At 31.0% G+C, this 12,468-nt stretch overlaps 1 protein-coding gene across 1 annotated transcript in view; it reads right to left on the reverse strand.

The window, feature by feature from the left end:
* Positions 1-11,832, reverse strand: part of LOC126777822 (uncharacterized) — a 37,782-nt gene extending 25,950 nt beyond the window's left edge. Inside the window, exon 1 of the mRNA XM_050501002.1 lies at positions 11,576-11,832. Coding sequence (XP_050356959.1) covers positions 11,576-11,675 — 100 coding nt within the window. The 5' untranslated portion in view covers positions 11,676-11,832. The remainder of the gene's footprint in view (positions 1-11,575) is intronic.
* Between the last annotated feature and the right edge of the window lie 636 nt (positions 11,833-12,468).

Raw genomic sequence — 12,468 nt, forward strand, 5'->3', positions numbered from 1 at the left:
AATATAACGATGCATCAAGGTGGATAAATCCAACGTGATTCGATATTGAGGACATGATTACTTTACTTTATACTTTTATTGTACACCACAAAGAGAAAAAATATATATAAAACATGGATACAGCCTAAATAAAAGTAGCTTACAATTTTGGAGACCTTATCGCACTCATGGGATATGAGGTAGGTGATGCTGTAATAATAAATAAAATAATTAGTTATGTTTTTGTTTAAATTTGTATTAATAGAAAAGACTGTTTAAGTATTTAATATATGATTTTGAAATCTCTCGGACTATTAGTTGCGCGCAAATTGACCTTCAGCAGCACCAGCTATTTCCTTCAATATATTCAAGAAAATAAACATAAACTGTACAGATTATATATATATGCTGTATAATAAGCTGTTTATTGCTACTTATGTCCATCTGCGTAGGACAGATACATACGAACCTGAGTAACTGAGAATCGGGTAAGCGGGAAAACACTTTTACGTGTAAATTGCCTGGTCCCGCCATTTTTTGACTCTAAAACTTGTATGAGATGTATGTGTATGAGGTGTAATGTATGAGAAATAGTAGCCTCTGTAGGAGTCACTCAGATATTTGTACAGCAATTATTAATAGCACAATTTCATCCAAAAACACACATGCACTCTCCGTTCTCTAACTCTCATAGTCTAATGGAAATGCCATCCGACATGCCCGGAGAAGTATCAAAAACATTACGTCCACTCCGAGGCGCCGTAGTACTCAATAGATTTTTACAAAATATCGCTTTTAACAATTCAATAAAATCACCATTAGAACTGTTCCGTCAGATATATTCATTACTCATGACGATCACGACTGTGAAATATCAAAAAGTGACAAGCCATATTGGCATTTAATAATATTATAACACTTAAAGGATCAAATTATCGTATCGTAAGGCTGTTCTGTAAATTACTCGAAACTCACCGCAGAAAACGGTCGTAAAATATCAGGAAGTGATATGCAACATTGACCATAATGATCATATCATATCAAGAAAACACGCATCAAAATAGTATATCACCATAAGTCGGTTGTCAACATTTCACGGATGAGTAATGAAGTGAATTCTTACAGAATCAAATGCTGATAGTTTATTAAGTGACACAAGTCGTTATATATTACCATTATCAATGATTCCCTCAACCTCAGTCACGCTGTCTAGATAGCCCGACGGGTTAATAATAGTCGTACAAACGGAGGAAACAACATATTCTCGTTTCCGTTATTGATTCGTTTTATAAAACGAACGCATCGATTTCCTTTCGTGTTTCTTTATACGATTAACATCCAATTTTGATGTATAATGTTTGATTTATCGTAAACTATGTTGTAATAAAGGATCTGGTTGATAATAAGTGATTGAGCATAGGAATTGTTTGGAGTTTGTTAAAACTCAGAATCGTGTTTGGGACAAACGCTTTTATTTGCAATCCTTTTAGCGTGTTTGGTTTTAGAATGAATGTTTTTTTTTGGGTTTTAGTAGGAATTAATTGAAATTCAATTATTTTTAGACCTCGTATTCCCAACGTTCAACAATTTTATCAGAAAACTCTTTTTGAGACTAGATTTCACCCGCAACGCGTTTTGGGGGGTACTTTAAAATAGAAACCGGGTAGTCGAATACACGAATGTGATGCTGCGGTTGAAAATAGCCCCGATAAAAAATGTAGTTTTCGTCACACTTGGGCAAAAAACGAGATCAATCCGTAACTGCCTGAAAAGACCTACTAATTCACAGTTTCAATAAGAATACCCTCCTAACAGCTTGCCTTCCGTTCATATTAGAGGCAGTACTATATATAAAGCCTTTAGAACGGACCAAAATCTTCAAATCTTCTGATCTTTTTTTAGAAACAACTCGGCCGACCGCCCGGAGCGCCACTCTAACAGAACCCTTCTTTTCCATTTATTTATGCGGTCATAAGTTGCGAAAATGTTAGCACGATATTACCTTTAAGAAAAAAATATTCGAAATTCAAAAACAATCTCGATTTATTATTTAAAATAATAATTATACTTATAAGAAGTTAAAATATGCATAATTCAAGGTTATAAGAAATTTTAATTGTACTTACTATATACAGTTTGTATTTGTATGAAAAATTTATAAAACAGTCAGTCAGTTATATATATATAACTGACTGACATATTAACGCACAGCCAAAACCACGCCTACTGGTTCCTTTTAATATAATAATAATAATAAAACTTTTTATTTCAGGACAACAAATTTTAAAATACAATACAATAATAAAAAATAATTACATTTTTTTTAGATAATAATATTTATCAATAACAATTTTAAAATTTAATTTAATTTAAATAGTTTTTTAACATTATATTTAATATTTTATTATTATAATTTAATATACATTTTTTAATCAAGCAGTTATTTACACAGTATGTTAATACTAAGGAGGTATTTTTGAAAATAAACCCTTAAGTGTAAAGGGTATGGAAGTTTGTATAAAAATCCTTCATTTTTAAAGAAAGAGCTATGGAAAATGGTATTTAGCAAACCTGTATGATGACGCGAGCGATACCGATGACCTAGTATACAATATATGAATAAACTTTTTAAGAGTTGTACAAAATTAAGTTGTTTATTTAAATTGAGAATCAAACTTGTGACCCCCTTCAGTGATATCACGAAGTACTTAAAATTGCGCTTGAATATACAACGAATGCGGGCTCTTCTTCAGGCGATTGAGATGGCAACATTACACTTACAAATATACATTATGTATATTATATATACTGGCTGGGTACAATATTTAAATTTGGAATATAAAATATGTATGATAGTTTCAATATATTATGTATATTCGACTACTAAATCCCTACGATTTCCAATTTGTCGGCGTTTTTAGGCTCATTGAGATCGTAACTTAAACGTGAATTTATCAAGCCTAATTCATTTCACATAAACATGCTATTAAATGCACAGAAAAAATATATTTTAAGTAGATTTGGTAGTTCACGAGGTTTGCGCTTTAAACTTAAAAAAAAAAACTCATTATAATATTAATATAGATACAAAAACAACTTTTGTAACGGTTTCTTCGAATTACGTTCGAGAAATACCTCGTCTTCTATTTCAGATTTATCGCAACATAAAATATTGTAACTTGTCTATGACCTATTCCGAATAAAGATAGAGATACGAAAGAATAATATACCTAAATAATTTAAAAAAAAAGAATTATTATTAAGAATTATTTAATCTATTTCCAGTTACAAATATAAATCAACTTATTTTACAATTGTATGGAAAAAGAGATAATTAAGTATTTGTAACGTAGACAAATGCGACTGACGTAATAATAAGTCTTAAGTGTCATGAATTACATTCAATCCTAGATTAACGAGCTTAAACGAATTTGAACTAAACGTTTAACGAGTATGTTAAACATTCAGTTCTCTCATTCTGTCATCATCGATTTGACATTAGAAAGAAGATACAGCATTGTTACTAAAAACCCTCTAAACAACATTTTAAGGTGAAAGTGGAAATCGTTATATTTTTAAAATATAACACTATAAAACTCATTTAATTGAAACGATTTTTTTTTTTTTCGTACTTAAAGACGAGTAATATGCAAGGTCATTCATCGGACTCTCGCTAAACAATTATCCGCCTTATTACATATGGAATAAGACTACTTACAAAAACGCATTTTTTTTTCTAAAACATAAGTATTCTTAGGACTCCTTAAATTTAGTGAATAAAAATACATGAGTATAGTGTGCAAGGTTATATATTTAACAAAATCACTTTTCAATGAGGTAATATATTTCCAACATATACATATTATGTTGGAAACATTCAAATACATTTTTATTTTTTATATTTTTTTAATAAGCTGTTGGACTTTTAGTTATAGGAGCTATGCATATAGCTGTTACTGGCCAAGCTGCAAAGAAGCTGCATTCTACTAGATTATATAAAGGAAATAACTATTCTGTAAAAATAAGCTTATATCATTTTCAAATTTGAAAGAAAACAATTTATATACAACACATAAGACAAAATAACGGTAAGAAAAACCAAATCCCCGAGCCAATCTTCGACCATAAAATTTGGTCGCTCCATTATTCCTTATCGCATTGCATTGTAACAGAATTCATACGATAAAGATTCTTAATTTGACTGTAATAAGGTTGTATATTGTTTGAAAGATCCGACAACTACATGCAGTATCCCACCGGTACAATGAGTCAGTAATGGAAATGACCTTCCTCTCACGTAACTATACCCACATCGTCTTGACAGTTTTCGTTTTATTTATTACACTAGTACAATGCTCCCCGGCTCTGCGTTTAGGGATTAACTTAATATTTGACGATTACGTTGGAAGGTCCACCTGATCGATTTCGGCCACTGCGGCCATTCTCAAGAGATCAGAAAACTGCGCAAGACATATTATAGTGCTCTATTGTGTGCGAAAAATTGCCGTATCTATTTCCTCATTCTCATAACCCGATAGGTCGGGATTACTTAACACGTTCGAATATAATTCAGACGCACGACCAACGGCTTTACCTGCCGGGAGTAAAACACTCAGTTCCAAAGCGAGCGGGCTTCTACTGAGAGTTTCTCGACGAAAAAAAACCAATAACTTTTTGTTGGCCCGAACTGGGTTTGAATCCAGGCCCCCGGGATCGGCGGCCTTATACCCAGCCACTGTACCAACGAGGCCGGTGTGGAAATTAAACAAATATCATTAAATATTGCAGGTGCTCTACAAATTGGTCGACAAATTAACAAGCGAACGCCAACGCCAACGTAGTGCCGCTTTTATCAATGAATTCTGTATTTCGCCATTAATGATTCATTATTAATAACTGTATTAACATGCAATTATTATTAAATGCTACTTTTATGTTTGGTATTTGCGTAAATATTTATTAGAAGCCTAGTACTGGGAGCAATACTATATTTGTAAAGTGATTAATGTTTTTCAGGTTTGTTATCACAAGCTGTTTTAATGACGTCATAATAGAAACGGCCGCTAAAAAACAAATATTATTTATTCCCTTTAACTTTTCCAAAATAATATCAAGTTATTGGTGCCTCGGCCGGTGTAACAGGCTGGTAATCTATCCCAACGAATGTTTTGAATCATTTCAAACAGAGTGTTTTAATTTGATTGTAATTTTATAATATATAGTAAATATATAATTCTTCTGTACGTGTGTTTGTCTCCTAACTGCTCCTAAACGGCTGGACCGATTTGGATTAAATTTTGTGTGTATATTTCAATGGGTTCCTGGATGGTTTGAAAATACAAGGTAGGCGCTGCTGTCGATGTTTTACCAAATAAAAATGTCGCATGGCAGGTCCGCTAATTATGTATAATTTAAAATTATAAGGGTTACAGAGAGAACTTTTTCATGGTCAAAATTACTTTCGCCTAACAACACGGTCCAAAGTACTTTTGACTAACGATTTAAGTTAGGTTTGTTTTATTTATGTAAGCGTGTCATTTAGGAAAAAGTAATAACATGGATGTGTGGTCCTTAATGAACAAACTACACACAGTTGGTGCTATGCAATTTCGTCTGGATAGGTATCGTAGGTACCATCCACTCATCAGATATTCTACCGCAAAACAGCAGTACTTGGTGTTGTGTTTCAGTTTGAAGGGTGAGTGAACCAATGTAACTACAACCACAAGAGACATAACATCGTAGTACTCATAGTTGATGGCGCATTAGCGATGTAAGGGATGGTTAATATAAGAAATATTATTATGGTATTAAAATTTTTATGAGCGGTGGTGACCACTTACTATCAAGTAACATTGTACTAACCATCGTCCGCATATCTGTCTATAGGTATGTCATCTGGCTATAGGTATATAGCCAGATGCTTAAAGAAATACTATAATATTTCTTTAGTCAAACGTACTTTCAACTATTTGTGTCACGCAAATGTAGTTTTATCCGGGATAGAGTTGCGAGAGTAAAAACCAACCTCGGGATCAAACTCGGTTGAAACAAGGGGGAGCAAAATGGGCTACTTGTCCCGAACTGCAAATTGCAATTTATGGGAAACTAAATTTGTTTGCGTCCAAGGCGGTCTAATCTAAATTTCATTGATTACTACGTTGTTAGTTGGCGTGCATTACGTTACATACATTTTGGAAATTTTGAAGTATTTTTTTTAATTCGTCTATAGCTAGCAAGGGAGCTGACGAAAATTTTGATATATAATTTGGCCATTTTCTATTGGCCTCAATAAAATTCGTTAAACTATATATATATCGAGATTAGCGATTTGAAAACAGAATATCCCACGTTTCATACGATAGTGCAGATCGTTACGTATAAATAAAAACCGGTTAGAAACGATAAGAACTTGCATGTCCGGAGTTCAGTTAAATTTCCGAACACGTAACATTGCATATAATAATAAATTTATATTACAAATCATTTTTTATTTTAATCTTGTTTACATCCCGGATTCGATAGATTAGCATACTCATATATTTCATTATATTAAAGTATATTATATTATATTATATATAGGAAAACATCGTGAGGAAACCTGCATGTGTCTAATTTCATTGAAATTCTGCCACATGTGTATTCTACCAACCCGCATTGGAGCAGCGTGGTGGAATAAGCTCCACAACCTTCTCCTCAAAAGGGAGAGGAGGCCTTAGCCCAGCAGTGGGACATTAACAGGCTGTTACTGTATATTATATTGTAAGTATCTAAAACAAAAGTCAAATCGTTTCTCCTCGTAATTGAATATGCATCAGTAATGGTATTTTAATATACTTATATTGATGAAACTGCGAAGTTTAAAACGAAATGTCGGTCTGCGTGGATTTTTATGTGAATCTATTGGCGCACCTTTCGGGTTAGACCGACTCGTATGCCGGGACGGCAAATGCCGTGGTGCTTATGCCCTTAAACACAGTTTTCGCAACCGCATTCAACTCCCTTGTGTGCGTATACTAAATACGTTGTTGTTATATATTTCTATAATGATATGAAATTTTTTTATTTTTTTTACTCTATAATTATAACTTTTAAGTTTAATTATAAATTATTTCAATAATCATAAATTTTAATATTTCACATCTGCCAGGCGTCCGTTGACGGCCACTTTTTTGTGACTCGCGTTGTTTAATAAATATGTTTTTGAATAAATCTGTTTGCATCATGTTTGAATAAAACTTACTGATGTTTGAATAAAAATTATTGGTGGTAGAGCTTTGTGCAAGTTCGTCTGGGTAGGTACCACCCACCCATCAGATGTTCTACCGAAAAACAGCAGTACTTGGTACTGTTGTGTTTCGGTTAGATAACGCGGATGCGTGAGCCAGTGTAATTACAGGCACAAGAGACATAACATCTTAGTTCCCAAGGTTGGTGGCGCATTGGTCATGTAAGCGATGGTTAACATTTCTTACTACGCCATTGTCTATGGGCGTTGGTGACCACTTACCATCAGGTGGCCCATATGCTAGTCCGCCTTCCTATTCTAAAAAAAAAACAGCCTGTAAATCACGATTTGTAGAATTCGTTGTTTTCAATTGAATTTAAATCTCCTGTATAAGACATCATAGGTAAACATACTTTGAATATTTATATATCTATCTTAACGAGTAAGGATATCTGATAATTTAATGTATATTAAAAAGTATTACTCATCACGGAATCACCACAATATCATATAGTTAGAAACCTTGAATAATTTCCTTGAAAACTAGCAGTTTCTACATGTTTTATGACTTAATTGGACCGATTTGTGCATGGATGTTCTAAACATTCAAACCAAAGAAACACCGACAAAAGCTAATAAGACATATAAGAGAAACAGACATCACTCATGACAGACATTTGTTTCGGCAATAGAGTTGGATACCAGACACCCTTGTATTATTTAAAGGAATTAGCTGGATTAGGAACTGTAGCTATCAAGAAACTATTACTTATAGACATGTACATAAGTAGTAAGCAACAGTGTGTGCGCTACTGATGGACAAAGTATGTATCACATAATGAAGACAAGATCTAGCGCTCATTCCACAAAACTCCAATGCGGTTTTAAGAATACCATGTTCACAAATGTTAGTCGATACTCGACCATAATCTTTATTGAAAATTTAAGGAAAACATATATGAACTAGCATTTTATGAACATTTATTTTGTACTGTTTTTTTCCAAAATGTAGTTATTGAGCTCGTTAATAGCTTCTAAACAAAAAAAAACGGTTAACAAACGATGAGACGATGATGATGAGAAATATATACTAAAATATTTTGTCTTTGTCTATTTACATATGCCGAGATGGCCCAGTGGTAAAAACGCATGAATCATAACCGATGATGGTGAGTTAAAACCCGGGCAAGCACCACTGAATTTCACCACTTAATTTGTGATTATAATTCATCTCGTGCTTTACGGTGAAGGAAAACATCGTGAGGAAACTTGCATGTGTCTAATTTCACTGAAATTCTGCCACATGTGTATTCCACCAACCCGCATTGGAGCAGCGTGGTGGAATAAGCCCCAAACCTTCTCCTCAAAAAGAGGAGAGGAGGCCTCCAGCCCAGCAGTGAGACTTTCAGAGGCTGTTACGGTATTTACATATATTATATATACGTGCAGCATAATTTCATTCGATACGTAGATTCGTAGATCACCACTGACGAAATAAATATTAAAAACAGTTAAACCACATGAAAAATGAAAAGTCAATCGTGCTTGCTCGGATTTGTACCGGAAAACTTCGGTTGTAATTCCATTTATATAACAAACTTAGGTTATTTAAATTTTATGTACAGTTTTATTAGTCCTACAAAAACTTTTATCGTACCCGTGCAAAATAGGTAGGAAATGTGAAGAGGAAGTTTAAGTCACAATTTAATCCTAAAATAACACGGACCAGCTCGACATTAATTAAACATTCAAAACTGAACACTTGCAAAGACTAAGTAGGCTCGGATGGGATTATTTAATTTTAAAGTTTTGAGACAAAATATTATCAAACATAACTGAAAGACTACATACTAATAAATTAAAATTATATAATAATTATTTAATAAAAATAAAGTTTATTCAAGAACAAAGACTTTTTAGTCGTAATTTTGCATGATTAGATTAAAAATTTTACTAACAGTTTAACGGCAAGAAACTTAGGATTTCCTTGTTTCCGACAATTAATTACATAGTATATAATAACTTATGTAAATTAAAATATTACATCCTGTAAAATAATTGAACCAGCACTACACGCCACAGCTTATCCCGCTTATTAGCACGATATATTTATTTATCTGTGCGCGCTAAATAGGTATTGTCAAACTGGTCTTTAGCATCTCTACATCTCAAAACATAGGATGTGCATTGTTAATTATCTTTTATATTATATAAAAATTATAAAACTTTTATATTATTATTAAAATTGAACCTGCTTTATTAACACTCAGACTAATATGTATAAATTAAAAAAAAAATAGGAAAGTAAAAGCTTGTATATGTCCAACTGCTGAGCTAAGAAATCTTCTTGAGAAAATTGGAGCTATGTTTCGCTCCAACAAGATGATTTAAAAAGATATGGAAATTCAGTAATCTTCGTCTGGATGTGAACCGATTTCAATCCTTTATCTTCAATTAAGATTCAGATATTCTAACAAATGGCCAATCTCGGCTCTTAATCCCATAAAAGAAAATCATTTATGTTCTTAGCAATAACAATAACAAAAAAGCAAAATCGTCTATTATATCATGTCATGCTTCAATGTTCTAAATTATTTTTATTAACCATAATAAAACTTTCGCTTTCGAGAAAGTTGTTTTAATTTAATCAAGCATGAATCTGGTGTTTTCCATTCAAGCGAAGAACAAAAGGTAAAAAAAACTGAAATGCATCCTTTTGTTGTCTTATGGCCTACTTACAATACAAAGAAAGCATGGATGGTAATAAATGGAACAGAGAATATATATATCCTAGAATTAAATGGATGCTTTGACAGTATTACAAAATAGTATATTATATTATTATTATAATATTAATCAATATAATAGATAAATATTTTATATGCAATTGGCTATCTAGGCTATTCTAATAATAATCCAATTCAAAAGTCTATTTCTTAAATCTTTTCAATTTTTCGGTAATCATATTAATATGATTTTGCCTCAATATGACACATTAGCTACAATTAACTGGCCCTTTGTATAGACAAATATTAATAATAAATAAGATAAAGAATATGCATATTGTATTTTGAAAAAGAATAATAATCAGAATAATTTAATTCCAATTGCTGTAAAACTCCAGGCTAAATATTGATGGATGCCCTTTTTAAATTAAATTTATTCTATTTATACAAGAGAATAGTATAAAAAATATATTTGTTAGTCATTTATGAAATTGTATGTTTTACCATTGAGCATAAACAAAGGCTCAAAAAGGATGGATTTTTTTGTCAGTTGCCATACAACCTAATTTTTTGAATAATTGACGGTTCTATATATTGTCAATGTCTAAGTATGACTCAAATGATTTATTTTAAATTAATATCCCCAACACCACACACAGTACATAGAAACCAATTTTTTCTGTTGTTTTTTTCTGCATTAATTATATAAAACATATAATTATGCTAATTGAAAACAATGTTCAAGCACTGCAACTTAGATAACTATTATGAATAAATTGTCATTGTAAGGAATGACTTATGTTTATTAAAATGCAAATATAATTGTGTGACTAAAAATTGAGTGACTCCTTTTTCTGAATATAAGAAAGTGAAGCCTCTTTTACAAGTAAGACATACGGTTTTATAATCATTAATTTACTTGTAAGTAAATAGATTCTTATGCATGTGTAGGTACACATACATAAGAATCTATGGATTTCAAAATTGTATTCATTTTGATATTGTATAATTAGTTTGATTGAGTCGAGATGGAATGCGCAAATCTTAAGTGATGATCGCAGGTTCCTAGGTGAGCGTCACTAATTTTTATATGCAACACACAAATTAATTGTGATTATAATTCATCTTGGGTCTGTTTTTATGATATAATTATATAGTATTAATTTATTGCTTTATGCTTGTACAACACTTATAAATAATTTCATATTTTATAATATAGCATCTGCTGTTCAATATATTTTTTTAAATGTAATTTTTTTACTAATTTAACTTAATTTAATAGTAATATTAAAATTGTTTTTTACACAAAACATTACTTTTAGTTGACAGTTATTTTTCAAGAAACTAATATTTTTACAAGAGTATACAATGTGTTTTTAAGTTTTTTTTTTTACTTATTATTGATTAATTTTGATGTTTTTATATCTTTACAGTTATTATTAAAATATTCAATAAGAAACTATTGCTAAAATACAAAATACGCGCGCAAATTCGTCACAAAACTCCCCTGCCGTATATAAGACATATTATGATTGACAGGACAGAAATACATAGGCGTGATCTTTTAAAAACTAATATAAGCCTTTTAAGGGTAAATGATAGACATTAGACAGTAATAGCGGAAATAAATATTATTACTTACCGTATATTTCCATGATTTCGTTGTTAGTACCAGCATTATCACAATGAACGCACAAAATAAATACAATAAAAATGGCTCCTAACGTGTAATGAATATACATCTTAACAGTACAATATACACGAATTTTCGTGTGAAAACAGTTCAAATAATATATAAACACCACATTTTCACATCAACTGTATGTACATGTAATCTAAGCTCATTAACTAGTCATTTATTTTTTCTAAACTATTTCAATTAATCTGCCATCGAACTAGGACCCCGCCGTCTGTCATTTGCCTTGTCAATAAACAATCAATGTTGCCAATTGTATTTTCTCTACACTTCTACAAATTGTTATTAAAATGTTGAATCGGTAATATGATTGTGATAAAATATTTTTATCCCGTTTTATTTCGCTTTAAAAATATTTTAATACTTGTAATCGTAACTGCCATATTAGATTTAAATATCTACAAATTAAGAAACACCTTAAATAAATTTATCAATAATTTTTTCTAGGTCAATATCATTTTTTTGTAAATTAGTTACTAATTTTGATTCGTTATAATATATTAATTATTATTAATCTGAAGTTAAATTATTAGAGAGAGATGCCTACCCTCATGTCTTTATAAATTTGAAAAAAATATTTTAAAATTGAACTTACATAATAATTTTATTATTGAAAATAATAATTTGTCTCTCATAACTCAAAAATATATATATATAATTAGAATTAGTTTTTATAATGCAATCATGGAGTTTAAAAGCAAGTATATTTCATGGTTCTAAAAAAATTAATGGTTATTAAATATCAATGTTATAAAGTTACTATTTAATTATATTATTTGATTTGATTTTAGTAGAAGAGATTTGATGTTCAGTAATTAGTCATAGGAACAAGGAAGTAC

Source organism: Nymphalis io, chromosome 24 (genome assembly GCF_905147045.1).
Source record: "Nymphalis io chromosome 24, ilAglIoxx1.1, whole genome shotgun sequence".
NCBI classification, from domain to species: Eukaryota; Metazoa; Arthropoda; class Insecta; order Lepidoptera; family Nymphalidae; genus Nymphalis; species Nymphalis io.